Source organism: Chiloscyllium punctatum, chromosome 22 (assembly GCF_047496795.1).
Source record: "Chiloscyllium punctatum isolate Juve2018m chromosome 22, sChiPun1.3, whole genome shotgun sequence".
Lineage (NCBI taxonomy): Eukaryota > Metazoa > Chordata > Chondrichthyes > Orectolobiformes > Hemiscylliidae > Chiloscyllium > Chiloscyllium punctatum.
The window spans coordinates 24,422,546-24,441,760 of record NC_092760.1 but is presented as its reverse complement, the minus strand read 5'-3'; the positions used below and the strand labels follow the sequence as shown (position 1 = coordinate 24,441,760).

The following is a 19,215-nucleotide window of genomic DNA, read 5'->3' as shown; positions in this document are numbered from 1 at the left end:
ATCAACCTGACTTTTGCAGTCCACCTGCATATTGAAATCCTCCATGATCACTGTAACCTTGCCTTTCTGACATGCATTTTCTATCTCCTGATGTATATTGCACCCCAAAATCTGACTATTTAGAGGCCTGTAGATAACTCCCATTATGCTTTTTTAACCTTTGCAGTTCCTCAACGCTACCCACACAGATTCTACATCACCTGACCCTATTTCATTTATTGCTATTGATTTACTTTCATTCCTTACTAACAAAGCAACCCCACCCCCTCTGTCCACCTGCCTGTCTTTTTGATAAGATGGATATCCTTGGATATTTAGCTCCCAGCCCTGACCCCCTTGCAGCCACGTATCTGTGATGCCCGCCACATCATACCTTCCAATTTCGCTGTGCGCCACAATCTCATTTGCCTTATTTCAGATATTGCGCGCATTCAGACACAACACCCTCAGTCCTGTATTGACCCTCCCTCTTCTCATCATTATTCGTTTACCCAGTGTGTTTGATGTTTGATTCCTAACCCTTTCCAAACACTGTCCTATTTTGTGCGCTGGAGACTTCAATAACCTCTTCCGAGGTCTCCTTGTTTTTTTATATTTTTCAATTTAGTTGAGTTCACCCTCACAGATGTTAACCTGCAGCTTTGCTTCCCATTGGCCATTATACTCCTGGGAGTTTTACCCTTCCCTTCCTAATGTAAAATCCTGTTGACCAGCCTATTTATTCTTTTCAGTAGACCACGAGTCCCAGCTTGCTCCAGGTGGAGACTATCCCAATGGTACAGATGCCTCCTATTCCAATACTGATGCCAATGCTTACAAAAAGGAATCCTTCTTTCCCGCACTATTCTTTTAGCCACGTGTTTACTTCCCTTCTTCTTACGTCCCTATGCCGATTGGGACATGGCTCAGACAGTAATCTGGAGATTGTTCTTTAATTTGATCCCTAGCTCCTGATAATCCCTTAACAGGTCCTCTTTCCAAGTCTTGCTTATATCATTTGTCCCGATGTGGACCACAACAACTGGATCCTCCCTCTCCCTTTCAAATATCCTTTCAAGCTGGTCAGATATGTCCCACATCTTGGCACTGGTAGGCAACATACCATGTAGACTCTCAATCCTGCTCACAAAGAATACTGTCTATTCCCTCAATTAAAGAATGCCCTACAACTACTACTTGTCTTTTTGCTCCCCCCTCTTGAATAGCCTCCTGTACCACAACGTTGTGGTCAACTGGCTCACTCCCCGTCCAGCTCTGTTCCTCATTTACACAGGGATGCTGCATCACTTGCAGTCACACCCTGCTGTCCCTGGCCACTGACTGAATTTGAGGTAGTGTGACTGCCTCCTGGAATTCAGCGTCCAGGTATTTCTCCCACTTTCGGGTGTGCCAGTGTTTGACGCTCAGATTCCAGCTCATTAACCCTGAGTTGAAGTTCCTCCAGCAACCAACACTTGTTACAGATGTGATCACTGTCGTTCACAATGGGATCAGCCAGCTCCCACATCATGCAGTTACAGCACATCACCTGTCCAGCCATCTTGACTTAATTTATTAATTAGTTAATCCCTGATTAGTTAGTTTTGGAGTGTCTTTTGCAGTGAAATCTGTTTAGCTTCTGACACGGTCCATCAAACGATGCCTGGGCATAAGAGGATGAACTTGATCAGGTCTGTTTCACCAGGACCTTGCGTGGATGTCTGTCCTGAGACACTCTCCTCTCAGGTCCACTTTTACCTTTGAATAAACTTGGTTGTCCTGTGCAAACAGAACAAATCCGGCTGCATCTTCTGACGTCAGTGAGTCACTTGAAGGGGCACAGTGTGTTGGCAGCCAACCGAGGATCCAGGATGGCAGAGGACGACGACAAAGGCCTGTGAGCACCTTCACAATGGCAACAGCCTCACTGGTCGGCATGGACACCGTGCTGGAGCAGGAAGAGTAAGTAATTTCGTCCACTTGGTGCTCCTCTGCTACATTGTTGACTGCATTGGCACCCACTCCCCACCTCTTCCTCCACTAAACTGAAGACTGCATCGGCACCACCTCGTGCTCCCGCGAGGAGGTTGAGCAATTCATCAACTTCACCAACACATTCCACCCTGACCTTAAATTTACCTGGACCATCTCTGACACCTCCCTCCCCTTCCTGGACCCCTCCATCTCCATTAATGACGACTGACTTGACATCGACATTTTTTACAAACCCACCGACTCCCACAGCTACCTGGATTGCACCTCTTGCCACCCTACCTCCTGCAAAAATGCCATCCCGTATTCCCAATTCCTCCGCCTCCGCCGTATCTGCTCCCAGGAGGACCAGTTCCACCACAGAACACACCAGATGGCCTCCTTCTTTAGAAACCGCAATTTCCCTTCCCACTTGGTTAAAGATGCCGTCCAACGCACCTCATCCACATCCCGTACCTCCGCCCTCAGACCCCACCCCTCCAACCGTAACAAGGACAGAATGCCCCTGGTGCTCACCTTCCACCCTACCAACCTTCGCATAAACCAAATCATCCGCCGACATTTCCGCCACCTCCAAACAGACCCCACCACCAGGGATATATTTCCTTCCCCACCCCTTTCCGCCTTCCGCAAAGACCATTCCCTCCGTGACTACCTGGTCAGGTCCACGCCCCCCTACAACCCATCCTCCCGTCTTGGCACCTTCCCCTGCCACCGCAGGAATCACAAAATCTGCGCTCACACCTCCTCCCTCATCTCCATCCAAGGCCTTAAAGGAGGCTTCCACATCCATCAAAGTTTTACCTGCGCATCCACCAATATCATTTATTGTAGCTGTTGCTCCCGATGCGGTCTCCTCTACATTGGGGAGACTGGACGCCTCCTAGCAGAGGTCTTTAGGGAACATCTCTGGGCCACCCACATCAATCAACCACAACCACCCTATGGCCCTGGGCCTCCTTCATTGCTGCTCCCTCACCACTCGACGCCTGGAGGAAGAATGCCTCATCTTCTGCCTCGGAACACTTCAACCCCAGGGCATCAGTGTGGACTTCAACAGTTTCCTCATTTCCCCTTCCCCCACCTCACCCCAGCTCCAAACTTCCAGCTCAGCACTGTCCCCATGACTTGTCTTCCCTGCCTATCTTCTTTTCCATCTATCCACTCCACCCTCCTCCCTGACCTATCACCTTCATCCCCTCCCCCACTCACCTATTGTACTCTCTGCTACTTTCTGCCCACCCCCATCCTCCTCTCACTTATCTCTCCACCCTTCAGGCTCTCTGCCTGTATTCCTGATGAAGGGCTTTTGCCCGAAATGTTGATTTTACTGCTCCTTGGATGCTGTCTGAACTGCTGTGCTTTTCCAGCACCACTCTAATCTAAACGCTTGTAAATCACAGAAGAGAATCAAGAATGGAGCCAGCCATGGCAGATGGTATCTATGGATGGCAATCTGGGGTGGGCACAGATCCTGAGAGAGACACACTTTTGATCCCCTCAATTGGCAAAGGCCTTTGCACCTTAAACCAGGTGTCTGGTAGGAGAAGGCCGTTCAGCCCCTTCAGTCTGTTCCACATTCAATTATATCCTTGCTGAGCCATTCCTTAACTCATTCTAGTTCCCTTGGATCCTCAGCCCCTCCCAGAGGGGAAAAGCCCAGTCAATCTCAGCTTGGACATTTTCAGCTAAGGTTAACAGCTCTCCATGGAAAACATTTCTAGTGAGGGAAGTGGTGTTTCTGAGGAAATTCTGCCATAAAAGAACAATTCAAGCCATTGAGATAAAGGCGAGAATTCCAGGAACTTTTTGCATCAGTTTCTCTGCCTTTCCACCAGTTTTTAGTGATTGCTCCCTAGCTTGTCTTCTCAGCTACATCTTGCAAAGTGGAGCCCAACACCAAACACTTTCATCTTTCACTTGTGGAAATGGGTCTGGTGCTGAATACTATAGTCACAGAAATTTGATTTCTTGACAGAGACGTGAGGAATATCGAACAGGGCCTCTCCAATCTCACACGCTCCCTTAAGGCAAAGCGAACATTGCTGAGTGATAGCCCGACCACAGCAAGGTGTGAGAGAGCGTTAAAGCTGCCTGTGAGAGCAGGCAAACTGACCGTGCTGAAAGGAGTGAATGGGAGGACAGTAGGAATCCATCAAACCAACAAGCTAGTGCTGAGTAAGAAGCTATTGCTCAATCCCACCATGGCAGGAGCTGCATGGAGACCTGGACGTCAAACTCACAGGAAATCCCGGGAAGTGCAACATCAAGACTGTGGGAGGAAACCGCAGAGGAGCATCAAACGCAACTCGCTGGTGGAAACCCTCAAACACCAATTGTCCACCATCTGCCTGTGGGACGAGACCAAACAGTCACTGCACTCGGTGAAAGCACGGAACGTCCGGCCTGTCCTTTAACCACACAGCAGCAGAGCATTCCACCGCCAGGTCAACTCCACAGTATCCCGTCCGTTCCCTCATCACCGACACCATCACCCTACCAGACCTGTCAGCTCGCTCCTCACCCACCCAGATCCATTATTCGCCCTCTCACCTGCATAACACATCTCCTAGCCACTCACCAAGATCCTTCACCAACCTCCTAACCTCGCACCACACAGTCAACCCCTCAAACCTCCTAGCCCCTCACTCATCTCCCCTCACATCTTACCGACTCACCGAGACCCCTGTCCTCCCACCACCCAGCCATTTCTACCCAGTGTCCTCCTTTAGCTACATTGCACACATTCCATTCTTTCACCTTCACTACCTCATTCACCAAATTTTACCTCTCCACTCCTTCCTTCAGTTGAAGCTAAGCACAGTTAATGAGTTTTTTAAAATCAAGAACAATGTTTTGAAGAAACAATTAGAAAGTGATTTTTAAATATTGATTGATGTTTGTCTTTCGGGGAGGGGCTAACAACTGTTCAATAAGGTGACTGGAGATTTTTCTGGAAGTTTTTTTTTGTACCTCATGTAAATCTCCACAATTGGCCAATTCCTGTCCCAGATACAGGTTACAGTGTCAGCTCATCTCCATGACCCAATGTCAGTGATACAACCAGACCCTTCCCCCCACCCCCACTATTCCAAGGCAGCATCCCCAACCCAACCCTTCCTCCTATTGCAAAACAGCATCCCCAACTAGACCCAACCTTTGCATCCCATCCTGGGACAGAGCTCATAAACAGACACCCCCCCACCCCCCCCCCCCACAAAAAAAAATCCTGTTCCAGGACCCAGTCCCCAACCAGAACCGACCCACTGTCCCAGGACATGATCCGGTGAGTTCTCATGCTTGAACTAATTAAATGTGAGTTTCTTGGGATGCTGGCCCCAACACTGATTTTTCAGTTTTCTTGGTAGTACCAATCACTCAATGTCTGATTGGACAGTGCTGTAAGAAGAATCGAAAGAACAGGGTTCGAGCACAGTGTAGCACTGTATCCTTTCAACACAGACAATCTGACACAAACATGGAGCTTGACCACAGAAAACACGGTGACACCAGCTCAAATCACTTGGCCACCTTCCAGCTTGTTATCAACCAGGTATGGCAGTGAACTTTGAAACCAATCCTTCCTGCAGCTTTCTCAGTCAGAGGCTGTTCATTGCACTCATTGTCAGAAATGCCCATTCAGAAGATTCTGATTTGTTTAAATAAATTCTTTTTTTATTTTTATTCGGTGTTTCTTTGTACTAACTCCCATTGCGAATACAGACTTTAAAATAAGCCTCAACTTTTACAGCACTGTTCACAACCACACGCTGTTCAGAAAGTGACTCCATAGTACCTTTAAAGTGTGGTCACCATTGTAATACAACAAACCCTGCAATTCATTTGCAAATGGGAAGCTCCCCCAAACAGCAATATGCTATTGCCAGTAAACATTGGCCAGGATAGTGGAGAGAGCAGACCACTTCCCCTTTTGAGAGTGCCAGAGAATCAACTTAATCTGTTCATATATTTCATTGGTCAAAGCATTAAGTTGGAATGTCATGTTGTAGCTGTACAAGACATCGGTAGTCTGCTTTTAGAATACTGTGTACAATTCTGGTCACCCTGATATAAGAAGGATGTTGTTAAACTAGAAAACATACAGAAAAATTTACAAGGATGTTGTTGGGACTCAAAGCTGTTTACCCACAGCTTCTAAAGCAGATATTTCACTGCCAATGTGGTAACCCCTCACTGCAACAGAAACAGCACCCAAAAAACTGCTCCTAAAGACACACTGTAGAAAGAGCTTTACTCTGTATCTAACCCTGTGCTGTCCGTGTCCTGAGAGTGTTTGATGAGGACTGTCATCAGCAATCACTTGCTCACAATATAATTGTCCATCCAGGAAATTCTGTGGGTCCTTAATCATTGAGTCACATCTCGGGCACACGTTTTGCAGATAATTTGGGAGACAGAATTGGTCCTTGCCCTTGAAATCACAGCACATTCCATTCTCTGTTCCTATTCCATACTTTCTCTTGCCGACGGGTGTTCTCAAAGAATTGTGCCCCTTCATACAGGTGCTACCTTCAAGTCAGTTTCTTAATTAAGGGGAGACTTAATAGAGACGTACGAAATAATACATGGCTTGGAAAAGGTGGATGCTCGGAAATTGTTTCCGTTAGACGAGGAGACTAGGACCCGTGGACACAGCCTTAGAATTAGAGGGGGTCATTTCAGAACAGAAATGCGGAGACATTTCTTCAGCCAGAGAGTGGTGGGCCTGTGGAATTCATTGCCACGGAGTGCAGTGGAAGCCGGGACGCTAAATGTCTTCAAGGCCGAGATTGATAGGTTCTTGTTGTCTAGAGGAATTAAGGGCTACGGGGAGAACGCTGGTCAGTGGAGCTGAAATGCGCATCAGCCATGATTGAATGGCGGAGTGGACTCGATGGGCCGAATGGCCTTCCTTCCACTCCTGTGTCTTATGGTCTTCTAAATGAGGTTCTCCCATGCATTGACATCAATATTGCACTTCCCACCCACCTTGAGACCTTTCAGTTGAAGACACAGGGGTCCCTGCAGAGGATTTTCCTGCCGTCGACCCTGGGGATGGGTGCAAGGTGGTGATGTGTCACATACGGGGAAAGGGTCAGAAGTAAAGAACTGAGGAGAATGGGGTAAGTTGTGAGCACCGCTGAGTTACACGAGGTGGTGGTGGTGGTGGTGGTGGTGGGGTGTGGGCAGGGTGATCGCAGATGGGGCTCCCCGCATCCTCAAAGGGGAACTCCAGGATTTTGTTTTTTTTAACAGGCTATACTGGCTCACCATGACAGAATCTGGTTGGCATCTGACCTATGAATTCCCTACCACTACTGGTCCTGTCAGCCCAGCAGCTGTTAACAGCCCCAAGAGTGGGCAGGAACACACGACAGCAGCACTGAGGGTTCCTCTGCAGTATCTATGGAGTGGAGGGGGACAAAATTATCCCTCCTCCCCAACCTAGTAGGTAGTAAACTAGTGATACAATGCTGTTGCCATAAAGATGCCCATAGGCACTTTCAACATCAACAGCAGCAGAGAGGCACTATGCAGATTTTGTATTCTCTTGTGCCTTTGGGATCAAGAGTATGTGGTGAGTGCCCTGCAAGAAACCCACCCTGTTTCAGGAAACAAAGCCACATGGCCCCCATTCTTTGCTTACAACAGACATAAGACTGACTGGTCTGTAATTCCCAGGGATTTTCCTATTCCCTTGCTTGGACAGAGGATCAACATTCACCTCCCTCCAATCAGCCAATACTACTTTCATGGAGAGTGAAGATGCAAAGATCATCGCCAGAGGCGCATCCAGCACATCCACTTTTTTAATATTAATCTGTTCAAGCCTATTAATCTGGTCCACAGTGTTCCATCAACAAGGTCCCTCTCTCCAGTGAATACTGAAGCAAAAACCTCATTTAGGGCTTCCCCTTTCTCTTCAGACTCCAGACAGAAGTTCCCTCCACTATCCCTGATTTGGCCCTACTCTCTGATCATTCTCCTACTCCACAGTTAAAATGTCGAACGCCTTTGGGTTTTCCCCAATCGTTCTTGCCTGGCAGAAATATGCACGGGAGTCAACAAGAGGTGGAATTCCAGAATTTAGGATGTGGAGAAGTAGGTGCTTGACGTGGAGTCACACCGCGGTCAGCCCAATATGGCCCTGGTCCTGTGGCAGGTGTACTAAGAGAAGGCCACACTCTAGGAACTATACCTCGTTGGTTCCCATGAAGAATAAATGAGTTCATGGATCAGATTTCACCAGGATCTGGACTGCACTCCACCAAGTCTCTGCGTCCGACATTCTCTCACCCACACCCCGTCTCCCATCCCCCACCTGGTCTCCCCCCTCCCCCCACACTCTCCCTGCCCCCACCCCGTCTCCTCCCTCCTCCCACACTCTCCCTGCCCCCACCCCCCCTCCCCCCTCCCCACACACTCTCCCTGCCTCCACCACGTCTCCCCCCTCCCCCCACCTCTCCCTGCCCCCACCATGACTCCCCCCTCCCCCACCCTGTCTCCCCTCTCCCCCCACCTCTCCCTGTCTCCCCCTCCCCCCACACTCTCCCTGCCCCCACCCCGTCTCCCCACAACCCACACTCTCCTCAACCCGTCTCCCCCCCGTCCTGTCTCCCCCACTCCACCACCCCACCCCGTCTCCCCCACTCCACCACCCCACCCCGTCTCCCCCACTTCCCCCCCCCCACACAGTCTCCCCCTCTCCCCATCACCCCGTCCCCCACCCCACCCCGTCTCCCCACCACCTGTCTCCCTCACCCCCCACCCCGTCTCCCCATCACCTGTCTCCCCCTCCCCCATCACCCCCCCCACCCGTCTCCCCCTCCCCCACCCCGTCTCTCCCTCCCCCACCCCGTCTCTCCCTCCCACCACCCCACCCCGTCACCCCCTCCCCCCTCCCACCCCGTCACCCCCTCCCCCCTCCCACCCCGTCACCCCCACCCCCTCCCATCCCGTCACCCCCTCACCCCCACCCCCTCCCATCCCATCACCCCCTCCCATCCCGTCACCCCCCTACCCCCCACCCCATCTCCCCCTCCCCCACCCCACCCACCCCACCTCCCCCTCCCCCTCTCCCACCCCACCTCCCCCACTCCAACCCCACCCCGTCACCCCCTTCCCCGACCCCGCCACCCCCTCTACCCCGTCTCCCCCTCCCCCACCCCACACCACCCCATCACCCCCTCTACCCCGTCTCCCCATCCCCCACCCCACCCCGCCACCCCCTCTCACCCCCACCCCGTCTCCCCATCCCCCACCCCACCCCGTTACCCCGTCCCCCCGTCTCCCCCTCCCCCAACCCATCCCCCCCTCCCCCACCCCGTCCCCCCCTCTCCCACCCCCCGTCCTGACTCCCTCTCCCAAACCCGTCCTGACTCCCCCTCACCCCCCCCGTCCTGTCTCCCCCACTCCTGTTCCCCCCCGCCCCCCCCACTCCCGTCCCTCCCCACTCCCATCTCCCTCCCCTCTCCTCCGCCACCTCCCCCCCACCCGCCGTCCTGTCTCCCCCCACCCGCCGTCCTGTCTCCCCCTCACCCCTCGTCCTGTCTCCTCTTCACCCCATCGTCCTGTCTCCCCCACTCCCATTCCCCCTCCACTCCCATCTCCCTCCCCTCCCCCCCGCTGTCTCCCCCTCACCCCCCCCGTCCTGTCTCCCCCTCACCCCCCCCGTCCTGTCTCCCCCTCACCCCCCCCGTCCTGTCTCCCCCTCACCCCCCCCGTCCTGTCTCCCCTTCACCCCCCCCCGTCCTGTCTCCCCCTCACCCCCCCCGTCCTGTCTCCCCCTAACTCCCCCCGTCCTGTCTCCCCTAACCCCCCCCGTCCTGTCTCCCCCCACACACACCCCCCCCGTCCTGTCTCCCCCCACACCACCCCCCCCGTCCTGTCTCCCCCCACACCACCCCCCCGTCCTGTCTCCCCCCACACCCCTCCCTCCCCCACTCCCATCTCCCTCCCCCACTCCCATCTCCCTCCCCTCCCACCCGCCTCCCATCTCCCTCCCCTCACCCCCGTCTCCCCCTCACCCCCCCCGTCTCCCCCTCACCCCCCCCGTCTCCCCCTCACCCCCCCGTCTCCCCCTCACCCCCCCCCGTCTCCCCCTCACCCCCCCCGTCTCCCCCTCACCCCCCCGTCTCCCCCTCACCCCCCCCCGTCTCCCCCTCACCCCCCCCGTCTCCCCCTCACCCCCCCCGTCTCCCCCTCACCCCCCCCCGTCTCGCCCTCACCTCCCCCGTCTCGCCCTCACCCCTCACCCCCCCGTCTTGCCCTCACCCCCCCGTCTCGCCCTCACCCCCCCCCGTCTCCCCCTCACCCCCCCGTCTCCCCCTCACCCCCCCGTCCCTCCCTCACCTCCCCCGTCTCGCCCTCACCCCCCCCCCCCCGTCTCGCCCTCACCCCCCCCCGTCTCCCCCTCACCCCCCCGTCTCCCCCTCACCCCCCCGTCCCTCCCTCACCTCCCCCGTCTCGCCCTCACCCCCCCCCCCCGTCTCGCCCTCACCCCCCCCCGTCTCCCCCTCACCCCCCCCGTCTCGCCCTCACCTCCCCCGTCTCGCCCTCACCCCTCACCCCCCGTCTCGCCCTCAACCCCCCCCCCGCCGTCTCGCCCTCACCCCCCCGTCTCGCCCTCACCCCCCCCGTCTCCCCCTCACCCCCCCGTCTCCCCCTCACCCCCCCCCGTCTCCCCCTCACCCCCCCGTCTCCCCCTCACCCCCCCGTCCCTCCCTCACCTCCCCTGTCTCGCCCTCACCCCCCCCCGTCTCGCCCTCACCCCCCCCCGTCTCCCCCGTCTCCCCCGTCTCCCCCTCACCCCCCCCGTCTCGCCCTCACCCCCCCCGTCTCGCCCTCACCCCCCCGTCTCGCCCTCACCCCCCCGTCTCGCCCTCACCTCCCCCGTCTCGCCCTCACCCCTCACCCCCCCGTCTCGCCCTCACCCCCCCCCCCCGTCTCGCCCTCACCCCCCCCCCCGTCTCGCCCTCACCCCCCCGTCTCCCCCTCACCCCCCCGTCTCCCCCTCACCCCCCCGTCCCTCCCTCACCTCCCCCGTCTCGCCCTCACCCCCCCCCCGTCTCGCCCTCACCCCCCCCGTCTCGCCCTCACCCCCCCCCCGTCTCCCCCGTCTCCCCCTCACCTCCCCCGTCTCGCCCTCACCCCTCACCCCCCCGTCTCGCCCTCACCTCCCCCGTCTCGCCCTCACCCCCCCCCGTCTCGCCCTCACCCCCCCCCGTCTCGCCCTCACCCCCCCCCGTCTCGCCCTCACCCCCCCCCCGTCTCGCCCTCACCCCCCCCCGTCTCGCCCTCACCCCCCCCCGTCTCGCCCTCACCCCCCCCGTCTCGCCCTCACCTCCCCCGTCTCGCCCTCACCCCTCACCCCCCCGTCTCGCCCTCACCTCCCCCCGTCTCGCCCTCACCCCCCCCCCCGTCATCCCCCCCCCCCCCGTCATTCCCCCCCCCGTCTCGCCCTCACCCCCCCCCGCGTCTCGCCCTCATCTCCCCGTCTCCCCCTCGCCCCCCACCCCTTCTCCCCCTCACCCCCCCCCCCCCCCCGGTCTCCCCCTCACCCCCCCCCCCGGTCTCCCCCTCCCCTCCCCTCCCCTCCCCTCCCCTCCCCCCCGGTCTCCCCCTCACCCCCCCCCCTCCCCCTCACCCCCCCCCCCTCCCTCCCTCCCTGGTCTTCCCCTCACACTCTCCCCCCCCCCCCCCCCCCTCCCCGGTCTTCCCCTCCCCCCCGGTCTCCCCCTCACCCCCCCCCCCCCCCCCGGTCTCCCCCTCACCCCCCCCCCCCCCCCCGGTCTCCCCCTCACCCCCCCCCCCGGTCTCCCCCTCACCCCCCCCCCCCGGTCTCCCCCTCACCCCGGTCTCACCCCCTCACCACCACCCTCACTCCCCGCCCCGCCTGCCCCGCCCCGCCCCCCCCGTCTGCCCCGCCCCGCCCCCCCCGTCTGCCCCGCCCCCCCCGTCTGCCCCGCCCCCCCCGTCTGCCCCGCCCCCCCCGTCTGCCCCGCCCCGCCCCCCCGTCTGCCCCGCCCCCCCCGTCTGCCCCGCCCCCCGTCTGCCTCGCCCCGCCCCCCCGTCTGCCTCGCCCCGCCCCCCCGTCTGCCTCGCCCCGCCCCCCCGTCTGCCTCGCCCCGCCCCCCCGTCTGCCTCGCCCCGCCCGCCTCGCCCCGCCCCCCCGTCTGCCTCGCCCCCCCGTCTGCCCACTCTCACCCACCCATCCCCCCTCACCCCTGTCCTCCTCACCCTCACCCCTCCCCCTCTCACACACCAACGGGTTTCCGGTTCCGGTTCCGGGGCCGCGGTGCACTGTGGGCGGTGATGGCGGACACTCGGAGTCAGTTGTATTTGGGCGCGGGGCTGACGGTTCTCTCGCACCCGCTCATGTACGTCAAGCTGCTCATCCAGGTCAGAAAGCCCGGGCAGTGTGTGAGGGAGAAGGGGAGTGTGTCTGGGTGTGAATAAGGGGAGGGCCGAGGGTGGTGGGGGGGTGGGGGTGTGTATGTGTGTATGTGGGGAGGGGAGTGGTTTGGGGTGGGTGTGTGCATACATATGTGTATGTATGTATGTATGTATGTATGTATATGTAGTGGGGAGGGGAGGGTGGGGTGTGTGTCTCTGTGTGATGGAGGGGGAGGGGGGCAGGGGGCGGAGGGCAGAGGGAGGGGGGGAGGAGGGCAGAGGGAGGGGGGGGAGGAAGGGGGAGGAGGGCCAGACAAATGTATCTGTGTGTGGGTGCAGGAGGAGGAGGAGGGGGCCGGGGCCGGGGCGCGTGTCCGTGCGCGGGTGCAGGAAGAGGGGGACAGGGCGCCTGTCTGTGCGCAGGTACAGGAGGAGGAGGAGGAGGAGGAGGAGGAGCTTGTCCGCGCGCGGGTGCAGGAGGAGGGGGAACGTGTCCGAGTGCGGGTGCAGGAGGAGGGGGAACGTGTCCGAGTGCGGGTGCAGGAGGAGGGGGACGGGGAACGTGTCCGAGTGCGGGTGCAGGAGGAGGCGAAGGAGCGTGTCTGCGCGTGGGTGCAGGAGGAGGGGGACGGGGAGCGTGTCCGCGCGCGGGTGCAGGAGGAGGGGGACGGGGACGGGGAGCGGGAGCGTGTCCGTGCGCGGGTGCAGGAGCAGGAGCAGGCGGGGGAGGGGTGCGGGAGCGGGACCGGGACCGCGCGTGGGTGCAGGAGGAGGAGGAGGAGGAGGAGGAGGAGGAGGAGGAGGAGGAGGAGATGTCTGTGTTTGTGTGGGATAGGTTGTGTGAGGCGATTATGTGGAAAGCGGTTAATGATGTGGGTGAGTGGTCTGCCTATGGCACAGCAACAGATGGAGTTCATTGAGAGTTGTCAGGAATTTGGGGTACGTTATTGGGTTGCAAAGGATTAATCGTGCAAATACTTTGAACTGGAAAATGCAGGAAAGGTTAAAGGAAACAATGCTATATACACTGATGATATGAGACAAGTGGACTGGAGAGTGCATCAGAGTATTTGAGAGATGTGAGGGTGGAGGTAAATTCATTAATTGTCAAACCAATCGCCTCAGGACTGAAAAAGTGAGTGAATTTTCAGTACAAACCTAGAAGCTATGAGCAGTTCCCGCTAAGATGCAAGAGTCGGAGCTTGGATCTGAAAATATCATACTTTATATCTCTCAGTACCGTAGTTTGTAAAGCGTTGACAAAGTTCCAAATATCAGTCCTCCTGACTGTCTCACCAAAATCTGTTTTCAAGATTTCCCATTATTCTGTGATTGACATGAGATAGGAAGGAACTATGAGAATGAGAAACTCTGAGAAAAACAGCCCATTTATTTCTTTATAGATTGTCTTGATTCAGAGGCTTTCCCTATTCTTCCACTCATATCTTGTCTTAGAGTTATAGAGATGTATAACACAGAAACAGATCCTTCAGTCGAATGCGTCCGTGCTAACCAGCTATCCCAACCCAGTCTAGTTCCACCTGCCAGCATCCGCCCTATAATCCCTCCAAATCCTTCCTATCCATATACCCATCCAGATGTCTTTTAAATGTTGTAATTGTACTAGCCTCCACCACGTCCTCTGGCAGCCCATTCCACACACACACACACCATCCTCTGTGTGAAAAAGTTGCCCCTTAGGTCTATTTTATATCTTCCTCCTCACCCTAAACCTATGCCTTCCAGTTCTGGACTCCCCACCCCAGGGAAAAGACATTGTCTATTTATCTTATCCATACAATAGACAATAGGTGCAGGAGTAGGCCATTCTGCCCCTTGAGCCTGCACCACCATTCAATATAATCATGGCTGATCATCCTTAATCAGTATCCTGTTCCTGCCTTATCTCCATAACCCTTGATTCCACAATCCTTGAGAGCTCTATCCAACTCTTTCTTAAATGAATCCAGAGACTGGGCCTCCACTGCCCTCTGGGGCAGAGCATTCCACAGAGCCACCACTCTCTGGGTGAAGAAGTTTCTCCTCATCTCTGTCCTAAATGATCTACCCCGTATTTTTAAGCTGTGTCCTCAGGTTCGGCACTCACCCATCAGTGGAAACATGTTTCCTGCCTCCAGAGTGTCCAATCCTTTAATAATCTTATATGTCTCAATCAGATCCCCTCTCAGTCTTCTAAACTCAAGGGTATACAAGCCCAGTCACTCCAGTCTTTCAGTGTAAGGTAATCCTGCCATTCCAGGAATTGACCTCGTGAGCCTACGCTGCACTCCCTCAATAGCCAGAATGTCTTTCCTCAAATTTGGAGACCAGAACTGCACACCGTACTCCAGGTGTGGTCTCACCAGGGCTCTGTACAGCTGCAGAAGAACCTCTTTGCTTCTATACTCAATCCCTCTTGTTATGAAGGCCAGTATGCTATTAGCCTTCTTCACTACCTGCTGTACCTGCATGCTTGCCTTCATTGACTGGTGTACAACAAAACCCAGATCTCTCTGTCCTGCCTCTTTACCTAAATTGATTCCATTTAGGTAGTAATCTGCCTTCCTGCTCTTGCCACCAAAGTGGATAAGCATAAATTTATCCACATTAAACTGCATCCCACTTATCTAACTTGTCCAGGTCACCCTGTAATCTCCTAACATCCTCATCACATTTCACCCTGCAACCCAGCATAGTATCATCAGCAAATTTGCTAATGTTATTGCTAATACCATCTTCTATATCATTAACATATATTGTAAAAAGCTGCAGTCCCAGCACTGATCCCAGCGGTACCCCACTGGTCACTGCCTGTCATTCTGAAATGGAGCTGTTTATCACTACTCTTTAATTCCTATCAGCCAACCAACTTTCAATCCAAGTTAGTACTTTGCCCCCAATACCATGTGCCCTAATTTCGCTCACTAACCACCTATGTGGGACTTTATCAAAAGCTTTCTGCAAGTCCAGGTACACTACATCTACTGGATTTCCCTCGTCCATCTTTAGAGTTACATCCTCAAAAGATTCCAGAAGATTAGTCAAGCATGATTTCCCCTTCATAAATCCATGCTGACTCTGACCTATCCTGTTACTACTATCCAGATGTGTCGTAATTTCATCCTTTATAATAGACTCCAGCATCTTTCCCACCACTGAGGTCAGACTAACTGGTCTATAATTTCCTGTTTTCTCTCTCCCACCTTTCTTAAAAAGTGGTACAACATTAGCCAACCTCCAATCCGTAGGAACTGATCCCGAATCTATCGAACTCTGGAAAATAATCACCAACGCATCCACGATTTCTCGAGCCACCTCCTTCAGTACCCTGGGATGTAGACCATCAGGCCCTGGGGACTTACCCCTCATGACTTTATAAACCTCTATAAGGTCACCCCTCAGCCTGCTACACTCCAGGAAAAATAGTCCTAGCCTATTCAACCTCTCCCTGTATCTCAAATCCTCCAACCCTGGGAACATCCTTGTAAATCTTTTCTGAACCCTTTCAAGTTTCATGACATCCTTCTTTATAGGAAGGAGACCAGAATTATATGCAATATTCCAAAAGTGGCTTAACCAATGTCCTGTACCTCCCAACTCGTATATTCAGTGCTCTGTCCAATAAAGAAAAGCATACCAAATGCCACCTTCACTATCCTATCTACCTACGACTCTACTTTCAAGGAACTATGAACCTGCACTCCAAGGTCCCTTTGTTCAGTAACACTCCCCAGGACCTTACCATTAAGTGCATAAGTCCTGCTGAGATTTGCTTTCCCAAAATGCAGCAACTCACATTTATCTAAATTGAACTCCATCTGCCACTCCTCAGCCCATTGGCTCATCTGATCAAGATTCTGTTGTAATCTGAGGTAATCTTCTTCGCTGTCTGCTACTTCAATTTTGGTGTCATCTGCAAAATTACTAACTATACCTCTTAAGCTCAGATCCAAATCATTTTTATAAATGACAAAAAGTAGTTGACCCAGCACCGATCCTTGTGGCACACCACTGGTCACAGGCCTCCAATCTGAAAAACAAATGTCCACCACCATCTTCTGTCTTCTATCTTTGAGCCACTTCTGTATCCAAATGGTTAGTTCTCCCTGTGTTCCATGAGATCTAACCTTGCTAACCATTCTACCATGAAGAACCTTGTCGAACCCCTTACTGAAGTCCATATATAAATCACATCTACCGCTCTGCCCTCATCAATTCTCTTTGTTACTTCAAAAAACTCAATCAAGTTTGTGAGACATGATTTCCCACGCACAAAGCCATGTTGACTATCCCGAATCAGTCCTTGCCTTTCCAAAAACATGTACATGCTGTCCCTCAGGATTCCTTCCAACAACTTGCCCATCACCGAGGTCATGCTCACTGGTCTATAGTTTCCTGGCTTGTCCTTACCCTCTTTCTTAAATAGTGGCACTGTGTAAGCCAACCTGTGACTATCAATGATACAAATATCTCAGCAAGAGGCCCAGCAATCACTTCCCTAGTTTCCCACAAAGTTCTGGGGTACACCTGATCAGGTCCTGGGGATTTGTCCACTTTTGAGTTTCAAGACATCCAGCACTTCCTCCTGTGTAATATGGATATTTTTCAAGATGTCACCATCTATTTCCCTACAGTCTATATCTTCCATGTTCTTTTCCACAGTAAACACTGATGTAAAATACTCATTTAGTATCTCACCCATCTCCTGCGACTTCACACAAAGGCCGCCTGGCTGATTTTTGAGGACCCTATTCTCTCCCTAGTTACCCTTTTGTCCTTAATGTATTTGTAAAAACCCTTGGCTTCTCCTTAACTCTACTTGCCAAAGTTATCTCATGTCCCCTTTTTGCCCTTCTGACTTCCCTCTTAAGTATACTCCTACTGCCTTTTTAGTCTTCTAAGGATTCACTCGATCTATCCTGTCTATACCTGTCATTTTCTTTTTCTTACCTTCATCCTTTTTCTCAACCAAACCCTCAATTTCTTTAGTCATCCAGCATTCCCTATACCAACCAGCCTTCCCTTTCACCCTGACAGGAATATACTGTCTCTGGACTCTCGTTATCTCATTTCTGAAGGCTTCCCATTTTCCAGCCGTCCCTATACCTGTAAGCATCTCCCCAGTCAACTTTTCAACATTCTTGCCTAATACCATCAAAATTGGCCTTTCCCCAAATTTGAACTTCAATTTTAAGATCTGGTCTATTCTTTTCCATCACTATTGTAAATGTTATAGAACTATGGTAGCTGGCCCCAAAGTGCTCCCCCACTGACACCTCAGTCATCTTTGGACTGTGGGAGGAAACCGGAGCACCCGGAGGAAACCCACGCAGACACTGGGAGAATGTGCAAACTCCACACAGTCAGTCGCCTGAGGCGGGAATTGAACCCAGGTCTCTGGCGCTGTGAGGCAACAGTGCTAACCACTGTGCCACCGTGCCGCCCTGAGCCATGTTTCTGTAATTGCAATGATATCCCAGTCCCATGCACTGAGCTCATCTGGCTTCCCTGTTAGGCCCCTTGCATTGAAATAAATGCAGTTTAATTTATCGGTCCTACCTTGTTCTCTGCTTTGTCCCAGCCTGCCCTGACTGTTTGACTCTCAACTGTACCTGTCTCAGATTGATCTCTTTCCTCACTATCTCCCTGGATCCCACCTCTCCCCACCCCCCCTTACTAGTTTAAATCCTCCTGAGCAGCTCTAGTAAATTTTCCTGCCAGTATATTAGTCCCCTTCCAAATAAGGTGCAAGCTGTCCTTCTTGTGCAGGTCACCTCAACCGCAAAAGAGATTCCAATGATCCAAAAATGTGAATCCTTCTCCCATACACCAGCTCCTCAGCCATGCATTCATCTGCTCTGTCCCCCTATTCCTGCCCCCGTAGCGCTGGGAGTAATCCAGATATTACTACTCTTGAGGACCTCCTTTTTAAATTCCTGCCTAACTCTCTGTAATCTCCCTTTAGAATCTCTGAGGCACCCTTGATCCTGGCACCAGGGAAGCAACACACCATTCTGATTATTCACTGCTGGCCACAGAAATGTCTGCCTGTACCTCGGACTGGAGAGTCTCCTAACACAATTGATCTCTTGGAACCTGACGCACCCTTCATTGCATTAGAGCCAGTCTCAATAAACTTGGCTATACGTGCTATGTTCCCCTGAGAATCCATCACCGCCACCCTCATACATATTCCAAAACAGCATACTTGTTTGAAATGGGGATAGCCACAGAAGACTCTTGCACTACCTGCCATTCCTCTCTTACCTTTTCTAGAGTTAACCCATCAATGTGACTGTATCTGAGACCACCCCCCCCCCCCAACTTCCTATAACTGCCATCCATCACACTCCCTTGCTCTTGTAAATTCTTCACTGCCTCTAACTGTGTCTCCAAACGATCCTTTCGATCTGATAGGATTCGCAGCCACAGCATTTATTGCAGAAATAATCCTCAGTAACACGTAAGCTCTCCCTAAAGTCCCACACCTGACAAGAAGAGCATATCATTCTACTAAGGGCCATTTTTGCTTCCAATCCGCAGACCCAGAAAACAGCACAGCCTTATTCCTCTAAAAAACACTGCTCCAATCTAACTTAATACTTATAGCTTATAGTTTTAAGTTTAATCAAAAGACATATCTCAATAAAACACATAATCAAGAAAGAACCCACTCTACTCACTACTGCAGACTTAGAGCAAAGCCAGACTTAAAACTATTCACTTATCTGTCTCTGTGCTGTGACCTCTTCCAAAACAAGTTCCTCCAAGATCAATTGTGAATTTCACTGTTAGCTTTCTCAGACACACTCCAATGTCCAGCGATACGTGAATTCAGGCAGCAAAGGC

At 53.7% G+C, this 19,215-nt stretch overlaps 2 protein-coding genes across 3 annotated transcripts in view; both read left to right on the top strand.

Annotated features, from left to right (window-relative positions):
* LOC140493879 (cytosolic carboxypeptidase 2-like) overlaps positions 1 to 5,022 on the top strand; it is an 87,250-nt gene extending 82,228 nt beyond the window's left edge. The window contains exons 22-23 of the mRNA XM_072592873.1: positions 1,771 to 1,941; positions 3,950 to 5,022. Coding sequence (XP_072448974.1) covers positions 1,771 to 1,941; positions 3,950 to 4,388 — 610 coding nt within the window. The 3' untranslated portion in view covers positions 4,389 to 5,022. The remainder of the gene's footprint in view (positions 1 to 1,770; positions 1,942 to 3,949) is intronic.
* A 7,213-nt stretch (positions 5,023 to 12,235) lies between these two features.
* Positions 12,236 to 19,215, top strand: part of mtch2 (mitochondrial carrier homolog 2) — a 45,668-nt gene continuing 38,688 nt past the window's right edge. The window contains exon 1 of one of the 2 annotated variants that reach the window (XM_072591899.1): positions 12,236 to 12,372. In XM_072591899.1, coding sequence (XP_072448000.1) covers positions 12,286 to 12,372 — 87 coding nt within the window. In that variant the 5' untranslated portion in view covers positions 12,236 to 12,285. The remainder of the gene's footprint in view (positions 12,373 to 19,215) is intronic. The other variant, XM_072591900.1, reaches the window with a different exon arrangement.